The sequence below is a fragment of the Ambystoma mexicanum genome, chromosome 8 (assembly GCF_040938575.1).
Source record: "Ambystoma mexicanum isolate Mex_15411 chromosome 8, UKY_AmexF1_1, whole genome shotgun sequence".
NCBI lineage: Eukaryota > Metazoa > Chordata > Amphibia > Caudata > Ambystomatidae > Ambystoma > Ambystoma mexicanum.
In genome coordinates this window covers 44,262,795-44,285,772 of record NC_090929.1, presented here as the reverse complement: position 1 = coordinate 44,285,772, position 22,978 = coordinate 44,262,795, and the positions used below count along the sequence as shown (strand labels likewise).

The following is a 22,978-nucleotide window of genomic DNA, read 5'->3' as shown; positions in this document are numbered from 1 at the left end:
GGTGTACTCACTGCTGAATGGTAAAGTACCCACTGCTAACACTTGTGAAGGCACTCCTGGATCTGCGTGAATTTTCCATTGCGGAAAAGTCTGCGATGGAAAAGTTTGCTTGAGAATGTACGAACCACAAAAGGTTTGTACATTTCCCATGCGAACATACATTAAAAAACCCCACAAGCCCACACCCCCACCCACAACACACCAACACCCACACCCCAAACACACACCAGTCCCTGCGGCGCCAGTTCCCTTTCACTTCTGTGATCAGGAACGAGCGCCGCAAGGTCCTTTTCTCCAGCCCCACTTCTTTCTCTTTACTTGGGAAGATGGACATGATGTTAGGTAGCTTTCCAAGGCTCTGTAACCTTGATGAACTCCTACTTGGGCACACCTGCATGAATATAATACAGGGCGCTTTCCCTCCTGACTCTTGTGAGATGATTCCACCTGGACTAGATATGGGCATCTGCTGCACCATTGTTGAGGTGCTCATGTTAGAGTTGTGGGTACTACGGTACCTCTGTCACAGTACCCACTCTTACATGGCACAAAAACCACTTCTATCATCAGGCCAACCAGTGCTAAGATGTAATTGGTCCACTACTGCCATGGGCTGTACCTATTGAAAGTGTAATGTACCCCTTGCTGACATTGAATGAATCCACCTGTTCTTAGTATTTTATACCTCCTGCTAAAATAATGTACACCCTCTATAAAACCTCTATGTACTCACTGAGTGTTGGAATACCCAGTACTTATACTATACCTAGAGCTAATGGGTCATACACCTAGTAAGGTACAGTGTACCGACGGCTGGCATGTGGAATACCCAGTGCCAGAGCCCCAGAAATGATACCGGGCAAGCTTGTTCCTTCTTGATTATGCCATCTTCAGTGCAAAACACATTAGGTGCCCACAGGCTGCAGGCCATTAACCCAACTCTGGTTCAAGCGTGCATATCAGAGCTGCAGAGGGGCTTCTTCTGAAAGATGGTCTCAGAACGGAGTGAATCAGTGGTCATTTTATAAATCCTACACAGCGCATCCAGCAGGGGAGACTGAGTCAGATTTATTAAGTATCAAGTGGTGTAGTTCCTGTTACGCACCTGTGCAAGGACGGTGTTGGAACATAGTCTGTAAAGAATATGGTAAACTGAGTAGAGCACCTGGAAACCCCACTCCGAGAAGCAGGGGGCGCATTGTCCTGTTGACAAGCGTCCCCTAAAGCACCACGACCTCCCCAACTAATTTATTAACTGGGCAGCCCCACATGAACCTAAATGTGTTCTAAGCAGTAGCATTTCTATTGAGTGATTATTTAACACCACTCGTCCTCTGTGCATTGGAACAGGTTGGTGGTTGCGTCTGCTGTGGAATGATCTATGCATATGGGTCCTCCTCCGAGAGAGGCATCAGTGCTGAATAGCCAAAATACCACACTTCACAGTGTTGATGAACTCCACCATTTATTAACATGTGCGTTCTCAGTGCTCCATAAATCTGGCCTGCACCAATTGGTACTGCTAGTATTTGCTGCTAAGGTGCACAAACATTGGTGAAGGTTGTAGACATTTTAGCCGGGATTTAAGGGGTCTCGGACTAGCTGGTGAATGCAAATTACATTAAAAAACACAAGCAAGCAAAACTAAGCTCCCACAGGGTTAGTTGAAAAAGTGTTACTTATTTGTAACATGTAGTCTTTGCAGACTGTAGTTCGTTCCGGACATTTGCCTGTGAAATATTTCCCTAGGGTAGAAGGACATACCGGAAACGAGAGTTCTAGTACTAAAACATACCGTTCTGATTTGTTTCCCTTGGGTCCTGTGCATGTCCCTTACCCACCTGCAAACACCAGTGGCTTTATTCCTCAATTCTGCCCTCAGAACACCGCTGACTTATGTCAAAGGGATACCTTTGTAGGGACCTATCTCGGTGACGTTTTCAGTGATAGAACGTAGAAGTCAATCGTGCCATGGTCCCGTCATTTTATGGTCCATTCAGGGTCTACAACAATAAGTCAAAGATCTGGAGGATGGTGTGGTAAAAGGAAGTGGCATGTGCATCAAAAATGCGATCCAAGGGAGCTCTGCGGCATAATCCATACAATCAGGATTAGGGGTGGGATGCATAGAAAAGCCCAGGTGGCAGCATTACTCCTGGCCAGCCAAGGAAATCTGTGATGATCTGATAGAATGCACCTGCATTGCACTAACCACATGTAAAGGGATGTTCCGGTGAGAAACTGCAACTAGAACTCTAGGTGAAGTCCAAGCAGTAATGGTTCGGATATTTTAAAGGGCAGAGTCCTTGTCAGGTAAAATGCAAATAACTTCTTTCCTTGCACGTGCAAGATGCCTTCTATTGTGTGAGCTGTAGAGAATCAACCAAAATAGGTAGTGACTACTGTAGGTGGGTGTTAGGCCCCAATGTCGAGAAGAAACAGACCAGTGTGCAAGCCATTGCTGGCCTGATGCGAAAAGTGTATGAAGAGTTGGCAGAAAATGGCTTATTCGAACTCTCCAGTCTTCCTGAAATAAAAACAATACCACATGAGATCACAATAAGCTAACCAGATGTTTCAAACATGTTCCTGAATCCTCAAACACATGTGGGGAAATCTCACAAACATCTTGCAATAGTAAAGTGACAAAAACAAATCAGAAAATCTGCAGTGCTGGAAACTGCCCTGGCCTTTGGAAGCTCATAAATAACACGGCACTATCCTAACCTGCCCTGATTTAGAAATGAGGCTCATCCACATATCAGAATGCATTAATAGGAACACAAGGCTTTCAACCTACCAGTACCAACATAGGTATTTTGTCACATAAATGTTTTAATTATCTCCCATTTCCCACTTGGTGAATTTGTTCCCTTTGTAACGGTTTTGCCACATTGGAGGAGTGGACTTAAAGTACTTGTGTTTGTGCAGGAGGTTGGAGCAGCGAATAACACACACTTAGAGAGGGCCACACAAGGAGATGAAGGAAAAATAGTGAAGTAATTGAGAGATTGGAGCGGCAACAGGGTATATCCAGTAACTTGGGCACTATCGGGGCTCACCCCAATTACATTTCCTTTACCCATCAATGGTGAGTGTTTATCTGCCCTTCCACCCGCCCCCCATGTATGTTGCCTGGATGATCCAAACTGTTCCCCCAATGTTATCAGCCCTGGTAGTGCAAGCCCTCTTGTACTGTCTCTTTGTGCACCTAGTTCAGAGTGCACATGTTGGGCACAGTGGCGAGTACATACATGTAGGGCAGCTCGTGAACTTTGGCACGAACTCCATTAGTGTTACATTCTCTTCATTGTCTATTTGTGTAAATGAATGCTTCAGATGTCGTCATGGGACCTGACATTGACACAGTTCATCGTCTACTCATGTGCTCTTGTTTTTTCTCTTTTTTCCCCTGTATTCTCTCCATGAAGCTTTCTCTGAAGCTGGTAAGCCTTTTTGCAGCATGAACCACCTGTGTTGTAAATCACCAACCACCTTGTGTGTTTTTGTGTCTGCGTGCCTGCGTGTATGACCTCACAAAAACTACACTAGCCCTAGAATTAATTGTAAAAAAATCTATTCATGTCCACTAAGTGTTTCCTAATTAATTAACTTTGAATATATATAGACTGAAGCTCAACGAGATCAGAACTGTCTGCTGAGGATTATTAACTCAATGATCAAGCCATGTGTTCAAATTCAGTCATCCTTCTCCCCGTAATGAGCCACTAACAAGTTAAGATCTGTTAGCTTAAACGATGCTTGATAACCTCACTGCCTGGCCTGCTGTGCTGGTGGGTGGGGGGAGGGGGGTAAACTACTAGAGAACAGTTGACTTCCTGTAGTGACTCTGTAATCCTACTCTTTTGTCTCTGTTCCTCCAGGCTCATGCGGTATGCTTGCTGCGGGAAAGCGTGCCAGAACCTTCTTTGCATAGTAGAAATCGAAATAAATTGAAACTAAAATGCTACTGCATACATCTATGACCACAGGCAGCTCCTCCTATGCAGCAGACTGCTCCCCACGCTTTCAGTTGTTTGTGTGATTATGTAGAGCAGGATGAACTAAGGACTACTGGTGTATTTCTCACTAGGCTAAGAAAAGTTTACTTCTGCTAAGTCCAGCCCACCTTTCACCAAACTCATGGCAAGAGACTTAAGAAAAAGAATTCTGACGGGAACGGCAGCCTGTATTTTGTAAATACATATATAGCTCAGCAACCCTTGACCACCCACACTGAGTACCTGAATGTATAGTTCATTCTCTGTAGTAGAACTAGCAAAAGGCATGATGTATATCTTGCAAGGTTGCCCCCGGTATCTGGGGGATTGCACTGGAAAGCTGGAGAAGCCACCTCAGCCCTCAAAGCATGTGTGTACCCCCACAGGTGGGGCATTCATCAGCATGATGTCACATTCTAGAATACACCATACCAGCCATCGTGCACTGGACGCCTTAGAAGCATGTTGCTTTAGTGTAAGACCACTGTAAGTTCTCAGAGCCTCTATGAAGAGTTGTCCATGAAAGAATTGAAAGTGAAATGTCTGAGGGGAAAAAAACAGAAGTTATTTGAAACTGAAACTTTTGCTTTTTTCACCCGTGGACATTTCTGTCAACCTACTTCCGCCCCCACGCCCCCACCTTATTTACCTTTTGGCAGCATACTTTGCTGTGTGCTGCTGATGCCCTGTCTCCCTGCAACACCAGTTCCCTTCACTTACGTGGATGGGAACTGGCGCTGCAGGGTCCTCCTTTTTTTTTTTCTTTTATTAGTCAGGAAGTTGGGGACACCCCTGGTGCCATTGTAACGAACAAGGGCGCAGGGGACACAACCGCAACCCCGGCTCTCCTTGTTAGCTTCCATGGTACCGTATGGTAGGTTTGTTTGATATTTTTACTGTACCAAATGTTCATGCAGCTGAAATTCAAACAAATCTACCATTTGTTTATTTCCGATTTATATTTTTTTATAATAAGGATTCCTGAATGACGACTGAATGAGTCGTCCCTGTGGTCCAGGAAGACATTGTACAACACTATGAACGTTCAGGTTATGCAAGGTCTCCTCGCTTCGGAGGAAGATTTTGGTAAGAAGGAAAGCAAAACAAATCAGTTTGACAAACCCGTATGCACAAAAGAATAACTATTCAAAAGAACAACCTTGCTCTTATGAAAAACTGAAGAATGCTCAAGAGGGGAAAATAGCACACAATTTACTGGATCTCTGAGCAGAGTTAATCGCAGCCACTAGTCTACCAATACTTGCCAACATGCCCCATGTCATTCGGTAGGTAGTCAACTAGTCACTTTCTTTTGGCTGCTTTTTGAAATTTTCAGTGTTGCATTTATAATGAGAAAAGCCAGCCTCTATATCCTAGAATGCAAGATAAAAAAGGGCCGAATGAGCATCTCGCAGATAACATGTCAACAAGCAAGTCTACTCACTGACCAGCGTCTAAAAGGCTTGTGAGCTAAGCAAAATAGCCACCGTTAAGATCAGAACCTGGATTGCCCTTGCTAATAGGTGGACATTTAGCCACATGTGCTAGACAAAAGATGAATCTAGCGCTGCACTGAGGAGAGTGAGAATGCCAGGTGGAACAGCTCCTAAATACACAATTTGCCAGTAAGGAGCTACCAGAACCTGACCATAATTTCGAGGTGAAAGAAGAGGAGGGCTAGCATAAAGTATTGTCTTTTTGCAGTTTAGAAGAAAGGCAGATCCGATTGCCTGCCACTCCAGTAGAAAAACATAGAGTGCAGGAATCCATACTAGGAGGTACGAAGATGGACCCGTTCCCTATAAGGATGGAGACGGCTGAAACTTGTCAGGGCGGAAGTAATGAGTCAGCCTGCTTAGGGGTGCTGGCTTTACAGTGCTGAGGCTGATCATGAAACTGGAGCACCCATGCTGACATATCTTGTGCCAGGGAACACTGAAGATCTGCATGAGTGCCCCCTGTTTATTGAAGTAAAACATCAGTCGTTTTGTCCCTGTGAATGGGAACTTGCTCCCGATGGAATCGGCTTAAATTAATTCAGGCTATTTATGCAGGAATTTATGCCGAGGAAACCACTGTTCATACACCCCACCACAAGCAGATCGATGATAGCTGATTGAACTCTTTAGACTACAATAGGTGATCTTTCAGGACCCAATCGAGGTAGGAATCTAAGTAGATTGAGGATGTGAGTAAGGCAGCTTACATCTGTGATGTGCAAGGGGTATTATCTGCCCGCAAGAGACCATCAGGCTTGGGACCCTCTGCACCCCCCCACACTAAAGATTAGGGTCGAAAGCTAAAGTGACTGAATGCCAGTTGTGACAAATCCCTCAATCTCGTCACTTCTCCCCGGCAGGGGGAACCTTCCCATGGGACAGGGAGGTGAGGCCACTACCCGATAGTCCCCCTGAAGATGGCACTCAGCGGGAGGATGCCATGGGCGGAGATCCCCTTTTTGGGAGAAGTGACGACTGTCGAGGCAGGACGCGGTGTATACACACCATCATGCTGTCAGACATGAGTCATCCAGCCCGACGTATCTTAGATGCCCCATCCTCTTTTTCTCCTCTTTTTTCTACTAATTTCCTCATGCATAGTAATTATGTATATCCGGCAGATGAGACTCTAACGAGGAAGAGGGAGTGATGTGGATGACTCCAAAAGCACTGTCACAAGGAAGACCAGCGCAATGCTGAGCCCTGCGTAGAACCGATCCAAACATGCTAGCTATTGGAAGCTAGGAAGAAACCAGGACATTCAAACTGACAATGGATTCTCCTCGAGGTCTGTCCTGCCCCAGAGCTGCTTCATGGCAGGGAGCAGAATTCCGTGGAGAGGTCCTGCGGCAGACATGAAGGCAGAGAACGACAAGGTGGGGAAGAACCACGACATACCTGGTTGTGGAAGAAACGGGCATCCTGTGGCAGAATTCAAGCCATTCGAGTGGTCCTAGAGAGACCTGATGCACAGAGAGAAGTCAGTGTGGTGGAGCCACCGAGAACTGAAGTAAGACAGCAAGAGCCCAGGGGAAGCCGCAGAAGATTGCTGGTGTTGCTGAGTACCGGAAACCTTCGCAGACCAAGTACAAAGGTACGCAGAGGGGGACCAGGAAGGCACAGGGAGACCCCAGAGGCTCTGGTTGGGAGGAGGTGCAGAGCCATCTTCCTCGTCCCAGTGGTATCAAAAAGAGAGCCAAGTTGAGAACAGAGGGGGTGAAAGAGCGCCCCAAAGAGAATGAAAGAAATGCCTGGCAGGATAGTGAACCGGTCTTAGTTAAAATCAGTTTCAGAGCTGAAAGAGGGGTTCATGACCCAAACATTGATAGAGACCAGTTGAGAATGGAGGGGGTTGGGGGAGTGCCTCAAAGAGATAGTGAGGCCTGGAAGAAGAGAGAACCTGGCCTAGTTGAGAGAAATTATAAAGTTGAACAAGGGATCTGGTACCTACAGCATGAGACGATAAATCCAGAGGAAAAGAACCTTAGTCATAAGTCACACGTAGTCCAGGCAAAGAGAAGCTTTGGCATAAAGCACGAGATGTCCAGGGGAAGAGAACCTTAGTCATAAGTCACATGTTGCCCAGGCAAAGAGAAGCTTTGGCATAAAGCACGAGATGTCCCGGGGAAGAGAACCTTTGGCACAAGTCACGAGAAGAGCAGAGGAAGGGAGTCATGTCCTTGGGCAGAAGATAGAACTGTGACAAATAAGACTATTGGTAAAGAGAACCTGAGAAACGCTTGGGGAAGGGAGACACCTTCCCAATATTGTTTGGATCTTGGAACGTTTAACTGTTTGAAACATCCCAAAGAGGGGAGTCATCCTGTTATAAGCAGGGTGCATTTTAGTTATAGGTTTTCTGTAGAAGTGTAAGGGACGGAAATAGGTTTAGGACATATGACAGTGGACTTCATACTTTTGACTGACATTCTGACATTACCCTTAGCTTTATTTGAGGTAGGGAATCCCCTTTTAGGTATAGGGACAGGTGGGGTTCTTCTTATTTTCAGTTCAATAAAAGTCTATGCCAACAAGGATGCCACCTTTGTGTCCTGATTCTACTTCTGGGCCCTTACACTGTCTTATGGCAGGAACTCCTTTGGATGGAGGACATGCCTGGCTTGCTTTGTGTTTATAATTCTCCCCATGAAAAGAAGGTTTTGAAAAGGTACAAGAGTGCTTTGAGATGTGACAATAGGCCCAGCACAAATGAGGAGCTGCAGGCCCACCCTGTGCGAGTACAACCCCTCAGCCAGTCACCCAAATAGAGCAGCAGCCACTGATATCCTCTTATGGATGTATGCAGTTGCAAACATACTGCAATGGAAGTAGTTGTAGGTAGTTTGTTCCTTCCACAACTACCTTCACAAATTTCCTGTGCAAAACCCAGAGTTATGTAAGGAAGTATACATCCCTGAGGTTGCTAGAACAAACCCAGTCCCCTTCTGGTGGCCTCAGTTCACCATTTGAAGGCCATTTTGAAGGACTTCTCAGGATAATCATCCAAGAAGATCTACATTCCTTTATTTGTCTTTTCTACCACAACAATTGAGAGGATAAGCCCAGATTCTTCTCATCTGGGAGTGTTAAGAGGCCTTTCAGAAAAATCTGATATGAGAAGGCAGGAAACGAAGGGGAGCAGAGTAGGAGTTGGGAAGCCGAAAGCATGACCGTATCCAGAGGCTCCAATAGATCTGTCGACAAGTAGTTGGCCTCCGCCTTTTAACAGAGATCACGTACGCTTTGGCTACCTAGGAGAGTAATTATATTTGGTTCTTTTATTTGGTATATGTAGCTGTGAAGATTTCAGATAAACTTTCTCCATGAATCTTTCCTTATTGTGTAGTAAAGAAGAGACATAGGAAACAGTTGGCTTCTGCTATATCTTTATTTCCACTTTGACAAAATTGTATTGTATTGGGATCCCTGTCCTCATCAATTTAAGTAAAGAATCTAATATCTCATGGTGGGGGTAGGGGGTTGAGGAGGAGGTAAGCTTGATGAGGAAGAGGATCCACCATTTTAACATTATCCAGACTATTCTGTTGTCTTTAATGGAGTAGAACATGTCTCAGAAGAGTTTTCCACCTCAAGATCACTAGCTCTCTAGCTTCAGTCTTAATTTTGGTCTCATCCAGAGTTGCTGACCTTATATTAATTTGACTACTACAAATGATCTTCTGGTCTCGGAAGGGGTGTCCTCTTCAAGACCTTAAGCTTAGTCTCGCTCTCTCTAGCTTCAGTCTTCATCTGGGTCACCTCCAGTGTTGCTGACTTTGTATTGCTGCAACTCTGTCACTTGATTTCTTTGCAGTTTAGCGGACTCACAAGGTGCATATGTAAGAGGAGGTAACACCAGGTCCAGTAGCATGGGGGCTTTTGGGACTTAAAGAAAAAGCATTGTGTCCTCTAAAGCCAAAAGGTTTTAGGTAGCCAGCAGCTGAGCCGTCATCAATTTGGCTTGATGAGCAATTCAAGCGTGTGAAAAGGTGGACCTATAGTCTCTGGACTTCCTCAGAGAATCTAAGCTGGGAGATTGGGGAAGCTGAACACTGATTCTCAGCAGGCACCAAAGGGAGCATTAGCCAAGTCCCAAAACCATAAGCTAAATTAGAGCAGATTGAGTATAGGCATAGGGACTAGCAGTATGTGCCCCAAAAGTAGAGGGGAGGCAGGAACAGCTTCTTCCACACAATGGGTCACAATGTTACACTCAGTATCAGACTGAGGCTACCAAGGCAGACGTGTACAGTCTATCTGTACAAAAATATGTGAGCTTGAAAAGGAAGAGGTCTAATGCGATGCCTCAAGAGGCAGTGGACTGCTTGATGTCTGATTTGTGGTTTAATGGGACTCTGAGCTGGCTGAAGCGTCCGATATCAAAGCAGCTCTGTCCTCCATTGTTGGTTTCTTGGAGCTCATTTTGGGGTTCACCACCTTAGGTTTCAAAGTACCGTGACAGATGTGAGTGATATAACATGAGGATGGTTGTGTATCAGGGTGGACCAGCAGCTGAGTCCAGAAGTGGGTAGTCCAGTCCAATGCAGGGCCTTCAGGCCCAACAAACGTTGCAAAGACTGACCAACGACAAACAGAAGACGAATATAACTGTTGGAGATCTGCCGGATGCATTGCGGCCAAGTGGGAAGTGCAGTCATTTTGTCCTGCGTTTTTGCTGGCTCTCATTTCTCTTTTTTAGATTTTTGTTGTGCAAAGAATGTTCCAAAAGGCTGCGCCGAGGGCAGCTTAGAAGTTTGGGTAGAGGGACTTGGACATGCAAGTTAGCCAAATTGTAGAACAAGCCAAACCAGGTTTCGATTTTGAAGCATTTTCTTGATCTGAAGGTGTGTACCTAGGAGCTTGGAGCACGGAGGTACTGTTTGGTCTGCTTTGCCGCAGTGCGCAGCACTCACTCGTGTTAGTGCCTGATTCATCCTGGTCTTTGTGTGCCACCATGGACAGTAACACTCCAAGATGTGTGATCAGTAGAGCTTCGCTAAATTGATTGCCTAACCTTGTGATTATGTGCCCCTTCAGTAAAGGCAGCAGGAGTGGGGCACTTTGGAGTTGATGGTAGAAATATGCAATTGCGCATGATTGCAATAAGAGCTGTGCTGTAGGGCACAGTACACCATTCGCCGCACTTCCCCTTTGCTCACCTCAGGGACCATTGTCTGAGTAGAGGCTAATGGCACCACGTGATGTGAAGTGAGTACATCACTTATGAAGTGTGAGCTACCGCTTCCACTGCTCAGATGGAGGAAGGACATGACTGGATGTGCCCTTGAATGATTTGCATGGTTGGTGGGGTGATTGGTCGACTCCTACTAGGGAAGGGTAGATATATTTGGTCACAAGCATACCCTCAAAACACTTTAGTGCCAAGCATGTGTGCCCATCACATACTCTGGAATCTGACTTCTTTTGCCAGCAAACCATATCCCTGGCTGATTTGGGATTGGAGGGGGCTTTTTCTTGGAGGCTGAAAGGGGGATGCTTTTAACTACTTTCCTAGGAGCCCAAGCAAATCATTGACAGTAGAACTCTCCATATTGGGAACATGTAAACCATGCCTGTATTGTTTCTTATGGTTACTCCTGCATGCTATTTGGTCACTAGTATTTCCCAGTCAGCGAAGCCTTCTGTGTTGTAATTTGTGTTTTCGTCTAAAGGGTACAGGGCCGGAGGACTTCAGCAACCTTCCCCCAGAGCAGAGGCGGAAAAAGCTGCAGCAAAAGGTGGATGAGCTGAACAAGGACATGCAGAAAGAATCTGATCAGCGGTAAGGGGACGCCTGGCTGCTCTGCTTCTATCCCGCTGCCCACCTGTTTATGTGCAGACTCCCCTCTCCATCCCATACTCTGTAGGCCTAGCTTTATGTGCAAGTAACATTCATCTGATATATCTCATTCAGTACTCCACCAAGCCTGTTCTCCAAATTCACCTCAGTTCCAAGCTGGGGAGGGGATGTGACCTTCTGCCATTATCAACATAGCTGTGTTGTCTCCTTGTGACGTTGGCCAAAGGTTTCTTTCCACTCCTCCCCAATTCACCCACCTGTGCTCAAAATATGCATTGCTGTAAGTGCCATTTGTTTACATTTCTCCCCTATGGTAACTGCATGGGATAATCCAAGACAGCACCCTCAGCTTTCTGGAACAGCCTTTATAAGGCCTCAACTTAGCGTCTGTTCCCTTGAGGTTCTCAAACAGTCTTTTATCACCAGTTTTGGGTGCAGTAGGAAAGAGGAAACAAATGTCCAGGCTGGAGAAGGAGTCTTTTGAACAGACTGCAGATGGTACTAGAGGTACTGTTGATTTTGTCTGGTCCTGTTCTCCGGTGTCTTGACAAAGATGAGAGGTGTATTTAAAGAATAGGGTTAGTCTCTGATGTAGGTTTTCGACATCTCTCTACTAAGAGACTGCGTGTGCCTGATGAGGACAGTAAAGGCCAAATTTGCGTGGGATGGATGGTGTCCCTTTGCAGAAGAACATTGACCTAGCAGCATGGTCTGGACAGCTCCCTTTTGGGGTTTTGGTGTGGGTGTGTGGTGCAGGGTTAAGACTGAATTATAGCGGCACCCATAAGAATTTCCTGTGGGTAGGAAGCATTGGCTCAAGCATTAACCTCCTCATACAGCTAATCCCTGTCCCCTTCCCCCTTACACTTGACATGTTAATTGAAGTGGAGCATGACATGCAATGGCATAGATTTGAACAGAAAAAGGTGCAAGCGCATGTTTGACTATGGCAGGCTCTCCAGCTCAGGACATCCTTCACAGCGGCTCACCCCTCTATAAGGCAGTACTTTTCTCTGCAAGAACGGAACTGGAGCATGGCGGCTAAGCATTTCCATGTCCGCATGTTTTTCTTTTTTATTGAACCTCCCCTTGCTTACCTTGGAGTTTTCATGTTGCACTTGATGCAGTTGTTCTCTTTGCTGAGAGTGCCTAGGGCCAGAGCATGCCTAGACTCTCTATTGTTTCTGTTGTCATTTAGAGCGCTGTGGTCATGTCTCAGAGGTTCGCAGGATATATTTCCATAGCTTCCAGCGCCTTTGCTGAATGGAGTTAGCTGAGTGCAAGTTAAGTCACTTTCCATCTTACTGACATGTTGGACTGGGAACTCCTTTCTGGCAAATCCGAGCTTGTAGGTGTTCCTCAAACCATTCCTTAAGTACAAAGCTATATATCCGGGCTCATCCAAATGAGGCTAAACCTTTTGGGGGTAGTTAAGCAGTCTTCTGGGGCTTCCCCAAGATAAGACATCAGCAGTTCATTCCAACCCACAATGCTGAGGGGATGCGTCTTCCTTCAGAGTCAGGGATCCCACCAAGTGTGTTTCATTGGAGGGCCATTTTGGGCTGATAAATAGTCCCCATGATCGGCCTACAAGTCATGCACAGTCCCTATAGGTCTGTTTAGGGTTGCCAAGATGATTCCATCTATCTTTTCCTTTGACATTGCTTCAGCGCCACCAGGCAGATGTCTTCCATCCTGGGACCGTCCTTGATATTCATAAACATTGACTTTCTCCACCCTGGGGCAGAACCTCAGACTGCATCTTTATCACTGATATCTCTTCTGTAAAATATTAAAAGCAGTTCATAAACTAGGTAGTATTATGAATTGAGGCATATTTGGGGGCAAGAAATTGAAATCAAGATGACCATGCCTTGTGCATTGCTTGTCACCCTGGCAGTCAAACTGTTCAGAAGTCACACGTTTGCCAAAATATGTCTAAAGGGGCTAAGGCTTAAAGCCCAGTAGGTGAGAGCCAGAGCTAAGCCTCACTACCCTCTAAAAGACGAAAGTGAGCAGGCATCTCTAGGCATGGGAACTCAGATAACCACGGGGGGGTCATAGAAGGGCTCAGTGGCTTCACGGCACCAATGTGAGCACTGAACATCCCGGTCTCAGCTCCAAGACCAGAAACACCCATAGTTTTTGAAGCTTTGCAGCTGAGGGAAATGCCAAGTCTACTTGTCCCCCAGGTAACAGGTTTCTTGGAAACAGAATATAATGCTATATACTGTATAAGGTGCCCATACTAGATGGACCGGACAACAAGAAGAGTGAAGATGAGGTGGAACAAACATTGCTCCAATGTGCAGACATTTAATTTGAAATCATCTGTGAAATGCCATTTTATTGAATCAAAGCATCACAAATGAAGTTCCAAGTCTTAGAGGCTAAAATATTAACATCACACAACAGAGACAAAACATGGTTGCTGAACCAAAAATAGCAAATTAGATAGATATGGTAGATTCTGTTATCCCCAGAGGACTGAACGAGGAATGTAACTTGCATGGTTTTCTATAATCCTGGATGTGGTTTCTTGAGTTATGTGTTGAGGACTTGCAGTTAAATCATCTTTTTTAGGCAGGATGCCATTTGTTAAATTGGATGCAATTTTATTAGTAACTTTTATCTTCATCTTTGAGGAGTGATTTCGGCTTCTTAAAATTGAATGTAATCCAAATTGTTTTATCTTGCATTGTTGCAAGTTAATTTGATTCAGGATCAGTGAGAATACATTTCTATTTGTCCAAATTTGAAATTTAATCAGTTGGGCATTGATTTTAGCTAGGATTGTGTGCTCAAATTTGAATTGTTATTTTGTTAAGGCTGTATATTGAATGGATCAGGCTATACAATATTCTATTTTCAGTTTAGTCTTTTTTCTATTTACTTGTATTGTTCCTTTGAATTCTGTGTGTTTTACTATTTTTTATGTTCACCCTTTGCCAGTAATTGTTTTCTAGGTTGAGTGAATGAGATATTTTTCAATGTGTTGTCGTTTTAAAAGCCTACATTCACACGTGGACTCCATCCTTGATATCATCACATTATGTTACGTCAGACATCTCTGTGCAACCTGCGTGGTTGCAATTTGAATGTAGTTTTTTTTAGGGCAGCAATCTCAATGCTATGTTTTCAGACTTTCGAACAGAAAGGAGCATAGTTATATCGCTTTCAGCTAAGAAACCCTCGGGCCATGGGAATACTATGCTTGAATACATGTATATGTTAATGACACGTGATGATATCATTAGATTGTGTTATTGTTTATTCTAGATTGGCTCTTTTCAGCACAAGAGAGTGCATTTTTGAGGTATGTCCTCTGACCGTTTTGGTCAGTGTCAATTTAGAAATGCATGGTTGTTAGTTTTGTTTAACTATTTAGGTAACAGTTTCTTATTACGTGCATAGGATGTTTTTGCAGCCGTCTCTACGTCATCCTGTAACTGGGAGGCTTTGTATCGTTCCTTATTGCATTTAATACATGTAGTTCAGGTTGAAACTAGAGATTGTTATGTATTTTGCATCCCCACAGAACACTTCCCTGATCAAGGACTTTAACTTAACATGATCTACATGCCCGTTTCGCCTTATTGGAATAAAATAATAGGTTTTTACTGAATGGCACAGAGACTCTTTGACATTCTATTGTCCTTTTTTTTAGTTCCTGAGATGATTTACAGAATTCTTATTTGCAGTATGTTGTGGTGGTTACCGCAAGAGCAGCACACTTGACCTCGGAAGGTTTTCCTTGGAGTGTGTTTGTTGCCATGCTTGTTGGAGCCAATCGTGGATACTCTTCAGCCCCCTTCAAACCTTTTCCAATAACAGAGATGGGACAGAAATACCAGGCCCTTAAGGAAGGATCCATCAGTGTACTCTCTCATTGTTTATTATTTTATTTATTGTGCATTTGTAAAGAGTTATACATCAAGAAATTGTGTTTCAAAGTGCCCACAAGGCAAAGAAGGGTGGGGGCAGGGGAGACAGAATGCAAATAAAATAACAATAATGAACAGAGACAGAGGCGGTCCTACTAGACCTTGTGAGCATTCGGAGGGTGCAAGTATAGAGATATAGAATGGGCGTGAGAAGGGGTAAGTGCCAGAGAGCAGGCGCAAGCAACGGGTAAGTGCCAGGCAGAGATCACTGGGAGAAGAATGTTCACCTGCCAATACAATAAGTGCCGGCCTGTGGGACAGCACAGGCCAGTGGGTACCAAGGCAAGTGCTGGGAGAGGGCAGAGACTGAGGGCGATTGGCGGAAGGCCAGGAGGACACATAATGGTCCAGGCCACCAATCTCAGCGACTGTGGGGTTTAGCACAGGAGGGAGAGGGGGAAGGAGGAGGTGAAGAGGAAAGTCTTGAGGCGCTTTCAGAATTTGAGGAGATCGGCACAAGATGGAGAGAACGGGAGAGGCTGTTCCAGAGTAGGGAAACAGCTGAGGAAAGAGATCAGCCACAAGCAGGCTGCTTAGAGAAGCGCTTTACACGCAGAGTTGGAGCTGGAGAAACTTAAAGATCTGGAGATGACAGTATATGGTGAGAGTAAGTTGTAGCATGGTCCTCGGCCCCAGACAGCCTTATGGATGATGCAGAGGAATTTTAATTTGATCCTTTCAGCAACTGGGAGACAGTGGGGAGATTGTAGGGCTGAAGAGATATGGTCCCTGGGCTTGAGGCCAAGGTTACAGCGACTAGGAGAAAAGTGGAGTAGATGCCTGTGGGAAGGTGGTGTGCTCTGCATCTACTAGCACCATCAGAGCACACATGCTCTTGCTTTACTCTGTGAGTATCATCAAGCCCTGTGGGATTTAGTTGAGACGAGGGCTGATATCTTGTATGCAGACAAGTGTCAGGATCTCCTGGAACTTGTGAAAGGCGACCCAATGCTGTCTACACAGGTCATCAGCATGGTGAAGGGCAACATCTACTGTTCTGGTCTCACTATGGGACGCTCCTCTTGGGCATTCTCAATTAGCCTAAAGTTTGATTTGCATCAGAAAATCCTGTGCCTCCCCAGTTGCATCCCTACAGTTGGGGCGTTTTAGTAGGTTGGAGACCAAAACTGAGCCACTTCAATTGGTTGACCTATACATTTGAATGAAGAATGTTCATCCGTCCTCAGAAAGAAGCAATTCCCTTAGAGGGTTCACTCCTACCACCAGCATCAGTGTTCCAGGCAACATCTGCAATCCCAGCCAAGAACACATTATCATCAGTGGTTCTAGAACAATAGAGGTGGACACCAGCAAAAGGCGGCAGCACCTGCCAAACCTACTGCTCCCCCTAAACAACAGAAAACAGAGGGGAGCAAGGATAATCAGTCCTATCGCAGCATGGAAAAAACAAACAAAAGACAAATAGTTCAGAATGGTTGTGTTCTAAAGTTTTCAAACCCCTTCCATTTATTCCACCAGCCAAAGATGAACACCACACCTAGACCAGCTGGTACTGGAATCTTGAGAACATTTGCAAAACAGTGCAAGCTAGAGGGCACGAGCCACAGGTGGGGTAAAGGGATTGACACCTGATACTTCTTGGTAAAGCAAAAGGACACAAACAGATGAGACTAATCCTAGGTCGGAGGATCACTAACAAGTTCATAAAAATGCCATTAGCATGCATGATGGAAGTCAGGAACTCTTCAGCCATAAAGGGACACAGTAATTTCCTGACATGTATGATTGACACTTCTAACCTCACCATTGGTCCTATGTGGTTGTAGTTTCTATGAGTTGGCTATGCAGGAAAGCCCTCTACATGCCCTCTCAATTGGGGAAAACTAAAAATTGCAACTGACCAGAAAGACCACATGATAAAGGTGTGTTCATGAAGTCTCGCCCCATGGAAGAGATATTCAGTGATTACTAATTCATTGACAAAAGCCATGTTGGATAGCTTGGATTAAATGTAAGCACTTTCCCTTCCTGCACACCATGCTCAGAGCCTACTCCACATATCCGGGTTTACCGCAGCATGGGAGATCAGGAGATCACAAGGAGAGCGATCCCATGAAACCCAATAAGAGACTGCAGAATCAAAACCCTTAGCTGCACTGGGAAGAGCGCCCAGCCCTCATAGCACAAGTTGACCAGGGTTAGAAGAACATGCCTCTTCGCACTTGGGTTCTGAGCATTCTCGCCAGAAGAGCGAGAGTTCTCTGGAACAACTCTTGCTCTCCAACATGCAAAGAAGAAGTGACTTGCCATTTTGTACCCTTTCAAGGTCCATGTTCCAAAGCAGTGAGGACTGAGCCAGGCCCTCCTCCCCATTGAGGAGCTTCCGAGGGCTCATTACACTGAGTCTTTCGTCTATCACCTGTGTGAGCCCTCTCCTTCCTTTCCAAGTGCTTTGGTGACCGTGTTTACTGAGGCATTGCCTACAGGCCTCATCCCAGAGAGAATTCCACATATGAAAGCCATGGGAGTCAAGGATGTCAAGGCTTAAGTCCTTCATGACCTCGCCTGGCATGAGGACATTTTCATGGATTTTGTTGGAGGTGATCCCTCATCAGGCCATTTCTTCGGCAGTACTTTCTCTGTGTACAACAGCCGTGTTGACAGTCCAATCTACCCAATTTCTACTGGTGTCCTCTGCTCCTCCAGTAGTCCCAACTTCCACAGGTCTTAGCCCCTTAAGCTCCTCCTCTGCCACCGCTAGCGCAGCCTGGGGATGGGAGTGCTGCAGATCTTCCTTAACAAGATGGTGAGGAAGGTCACTCTTACTCTGTGCAAGCTTCATGAGGGGTCATGAACTACCTGGAGTTTCAGTGCCCACCACACTCGGCTGGAGACTTGTTTCTTGACCACTGTCCTTTCAGCTAAATCTGAAGGGATTCTGTAAGGAATGCATGGTATCAAACAGTAAGACAGACACAAGTGATCACAGTTCATGGGTGTTTATTGAACTTCAATTGAGTTTGAAAAACGCCAATCTCATACTAAATCTAAAGATGGGGAGCAAGCTACGACCATGAAATAATAATAACGGAGTCTTGGTCGGGTCTGTCAAAAGAAAAGGGCCTATACTAATACACCTATTGCCAATCATTACTTCCAAATACAAATAGTGTGGGAAACAATGTCATGCAAAAGAAAAGTGTTCAAAAAATCATATGTCAGGATGTTCAGGCCATTGGCTTCCCTTCCCCATGTTTTCAGCACGGGACAAAGCGGCACACTCAAGCTTAGCACACTTTCTGGCTTCTCTAGCACGAGGATGCAGTTCAAAACCTCAACATCAGGGCCTTCTGTGTCAAAGTCCCTGTACCCTTAAAAGTCTCTTATTCCAGAGGGCCTGATGCAACATGACAAACATTAAAGTTCCTTTCTTCTTAGGATTTCACATATACAACTTCTCAGTGATTTACTGTTAACCCTGGGTGCACCCTACAACTTCTGGGTAAAAAGGGATCACTAAAAAGTCTTCCATGGCTTTAGAGACTTCCAGAATCACTCTGTCTTTTGACAGGCAAGATAACTCTTCTGGAGCCCTCCTAAAAAAAAAAAACACTAGAGATCATTAAATATTTATTGGACACTGTGGTGGCCTCAACTGTGGTGAAGAACTGATGGAATTCAGACTCGGCATGGGGATATTTGCTCACCATGTCTGTTATGACGAGCAAACCTCCCTCAGTGGTCTGTACTGGTTCCAGTTTCCAGATAACTAACCATTTGACCGTGTCTGTAGTTGGTCCTGACTACAAGCTCACTCCCCACTATCCCAAACATTTCCTCACATCATTCATTGGATTTGCTTCAGGAGATCTGACTTTGATGGCGAAAGCCTTTTACCCACAGTGGTCAAGGATCAGTTTCTAGTCTTGCTGCACTGTTTTGAAAAGGGACAAGGGGGAGGTTGCAAATAACCATGGCCACCTTCTGCCATGTGGAAATGTTTAAGATGGCTACATGGGTACAGATCTTAGCTACGCGCCAAGAGCAGAACTGCTTTAGATCTTCAGTACACATACAATCACATTTCTGTTTGGACGTCTTGTTGGACATTCCTGTGGTTTTCCTTGGGCCATCGGGGGCCCTCCCCAGTCTCCATTACCTTCCCAGAGCCTTTACCAAGATGATGGTGGGATTTCCACATTTTCGAGGTAGCAGGGCAGAATCACGTACCCCTAGTTCGATAACTGGCTAATGCAAGCTTCAGGCGGGAGTTGTTTGGTTCCTTCTCTCAACACTGGTGTTGGTTTATGCACTGTACCATCAGTCCATTGAACCATGTCTTCTATTAGTCCATCTCTGGATATCCAGATGTGCAACTTCATCAAGGGTTCTGGGTGTGCTCTTTCTGAGGATTTTGGGCCATATGGCCTTGCGTTTGCTAGTGGTTCCACACAGGAAGCTTCACATGAGGCAGTTTTAACTGCACCTGGTGAATCCCAGGCTCAGTCCGATCTGGTCTCGGTGGTGGATGCTGTCAAGTCATACCTTTTTCTTACATGGGTGGAGGTCAACCTAATGGTAGTTGTCGAATTTCTCTTATCGATCATATGTCTCAAGTAGATCCTTCCTCTTGGTCAGCAATTCCGCCCATTCACTCATTTGCGTGATCGTGAAGCCAGTACTGGACACCTCTCCCAGAGTATTGCATGCCTTTGCAGCTTTTGAGTTTTTTCATCCTATTTGCACCATCCCCTCTTTCCCTGTTCATTAACTAATTCACTGTGTGCTCCACCTTGTCCCCCTCTTAGTGTTACCTGGCAATTCATGGCTTGTAATCAAATTTCTCTTATCGCTCATGTGTCTCAAGTAGTTTCTTCCTCTTGTGATGAAGTGATGAAGTTCTCTTAGGGTTATTATTCTTTACTCCTTAACCTTCTTGACTTAAATATCCATTAGACCTCAGGGTTTCCCACAGCGCTACTATTGCCAAAGCCTATTGCTCTGTAGTAGTGGTTTCCACTTCTTTGAGTCTGCATGTAAGCACTAGGAAACGAGTCTTGGCCATGTAGTGTAGTGTAGTTTAGTTTCTTTATTTGTACGGCGCACCAAACCCTCAGGTAACTGGCGCTTAGAGCTTATACATGGGTTACAGAATTTTAGAACGCAAAGATATACAGACAATAGAGAGTTTTAGACAGCAAAGATATACAAATAGTATAATAGCAGAGATAAGTGCAGGTCGACCAAGGTTACAGGGTGGTCGGGGAAAGGAGACTCAATTACAGTGTCAAAGCAGGTAATTTACAACAGGCAAGAAGGTCCAGAAGGGACAGTAGCTGAGCGTTCCTGAAACTTCCCGAAGAGCCAGCTCTTTACTTTGGCTCTGAAAGTCCAGAATGCAGGTTCCATTCTAAGGCTAAGGGGAAGGGCATTCTACTGTTTGGCAACTAGTACCGGGAAGCTCGCTACCCTGGCTCTTTATAGCAGAAATGGCTCTGGTTGGTCTAGTAGATTGGCGTATGTAGAATTTATCTGCTAGGTATTTGGGGGGCCGTATTTGAAAGACACTTGTGGGTGATGATGAGAGTGCGAAGGGCAATTCTGTCCCGTACCGGGAGCCAGTGGGCATCCTGTCTGAAGCTAGTGATGTACGTGGATCTCGTTATACTTAGAGCTGTTCTTGTCGGGGGGAAATTCTGCCGGGGTCGGCTGGGCCGTCCGCAGACCTCCGGGCAGGGAGGCCCCAACTCCTCCCGTATATCCCAGATGAGATAGAGTATGAGACACACGCAAGAAGCAAGGTGACTCTGCTGTTTATTAGGCAAAAACGGCAGGGATGGGTCAAGGAGCGTACGCGTCCGTCCTGACACACACACAATCGTAGGGCTCGCAGGCCCTTTTTACCTTATTATGACGCGCTACTTGCGTCACCTTGGAAAGTTAGCAAAAAACCTATCGCCACTCTTAATTGGTTGCTCGAGTGGTAGGGTTAGTATAGCACACGTATAGAAAACAATGTTAGTGGACAAGGGTTAGTCAGGTGATATATCTGGGTTGTCCCTACAATTAGATACATGAGAATTGTTACATGAAGACCCCTGATGATTGGTTAAAGTTAATGGCGTCAGTGATAGGAGCCCCATGTTCTGATTGGTGCGCCCGCGAGCTTCCCAGCCTGGGACCATCGCTGTTCCCAGCTCTCGGTGTACCTGTTATTTGCAAAATGTTTCACTATGGGTACGTGCAGACAATGTGAGGACTTATTCATAGCTGGAAGGCCGACTACTCCCACTGTCGCAGATGTCCATTGAGCCTTTTAATTGTATCTGCCTATGTCTTGTAACGAGGGATCCAGACGCTTTCTTCCTCCTGGGCTTGGCATTCTGTCAGGTTCGGCTTGGTCACGTGAGGTGGGACCGTGTTTGAGGCAGAATTCTGCACAATTAATATTGTTTTTCCACTGTGTGCCTGGTTTAATTTGCAGGTGTGACTTTAACGTTGGTGTGCGGCGTGCGAGGTTGTAACATCGTGCCCTTGATGGTTTGCTCTCGGAATGTGGGTTGGCAACATTGTGACCTTGGCTGGTTGCTTCGCCGGGCTCATTCTGCAGGATCAGCAACCTGACTCTTGTTCTTTTAACGTCCATGGAAGCTCTTGCTTGCGGCCTACTTAGGCCTGCTATATAAGTGGAGCCGTTTGGTGCACAGGCGCTTTAGGTTACAGTACCATATTGCCTTATGACCAGTATCGTGTCTTCATTATATTTCTCATAGTGGCAACTGGTTTTGGGAGAAGCGTAAGCAAGCTCTTTTAGATGAGTTCATGATGCGTCTTGCGTTTCTGCATTTTGAAAGCCTATGTGGAAAATAATAAAGATGCACGTCCGTGAGTATGTCTGTCGCCTACGTCATAGCACTGAATATATTCTTCGTGTAGATTGGTGCGGGAGTGTCCAGTGTGTATATTTGTACAGGTGTGCTGACCGTTGGCTAGGTCGTCGTGGCATCTCTAACGACGTGTAGGTTTTAGTCTAGTTGATCCGGGTCGCAGGTGTCTGCATGGCTAGTGCGGGCTGCTGGGCAGGCAGATTGACACATCCGTATGTTCCTGCACCAGGGTATTTGGTCGTCTGGTAGATGGCCAAACTCTTCTTGTGGCGGGTGTCTGGGTCGTGACCCTTTAGGCCAAGCGCGAGAGGTGAAGGACGGGAGCCTGGTCTTCCATTCTCCCACTTCACTCTGAAGGCATTATTTTGAAGGACCTGGAGTTTAAGGTTCCTTTTGGAGGTGCCTAGGTAGAGGGTGTTACAGTAGTCGATCTTGGATAACACTAGAGCCCTGGCTAGTGTGATGCAGCTACTAGGCAAGAGAAATTGCTTGCAGGCTTTAATTAGTTTGTGTAGGGCGTGGAAGACGCAGGTGAGTTCACCTGCTTCTTGAGGGACAGTGTAGAGTCTAAGTATACGTCCAAGGTTTTGATTTCTTTGGCCACTTTGATTGGTTTTCCATCGATGGTGATGGAAACATAGCAGGGGTCTAATTTGTTCAGGCAGCCAACGATCAGGAGCTTGGTTTTCTCATCGTTAAGGCATAGCCAATGATCTGCCATGCACGCCTGGATTTCCATTTAAATCTCGCAAATTCTTTTACAATCATCTTCATAGCACCCTGAGAGTGTGATGAGAACCTGGGTGTCATCGGCGTAATTGGTGTATGTGACAGCCAGGTTGTCAAGATGGTCAAAGAAGAGCTTGGTGATAATGTTGTAAAGCGT

The 22,978-nt window shown here is 45.5% G+C and overlaps 1 protein-coding gene across 14 annotated transcripts in view; it reads left to right on the top strand.

The window, feature by feature from the left end:
* FNBP1 (formin binding protein 1) overlaps nt 1-22,978 on the top strand; it is a 1,284,153-nt gene that overhangs the window by 986,856 nt on the left and 274,319 nt on the right. For 8 of the 14 annotated variants that reach the window (XM_069609250.1, XM_069609258.1, XM_069609247.1 and 5 more), the window contains 2 exons: nt 3,432-3,446; nt 11,173-11,282. In XM_069609250.1, coding sequence (XP_069465351.1) covers nt 3,432-3,446; nt 11,173-11,282 — 125 coding nt within the window. The remainder of the gene's footprint in view (nt 1-3,431; nt 3,447-11,172; nt 11,283-22,978) is intronic. The other 6 variants (XM_069609253.1, XM_069609251.1, XM_069609246.1 and 3 more) reach the window with 1 other exon arrangement.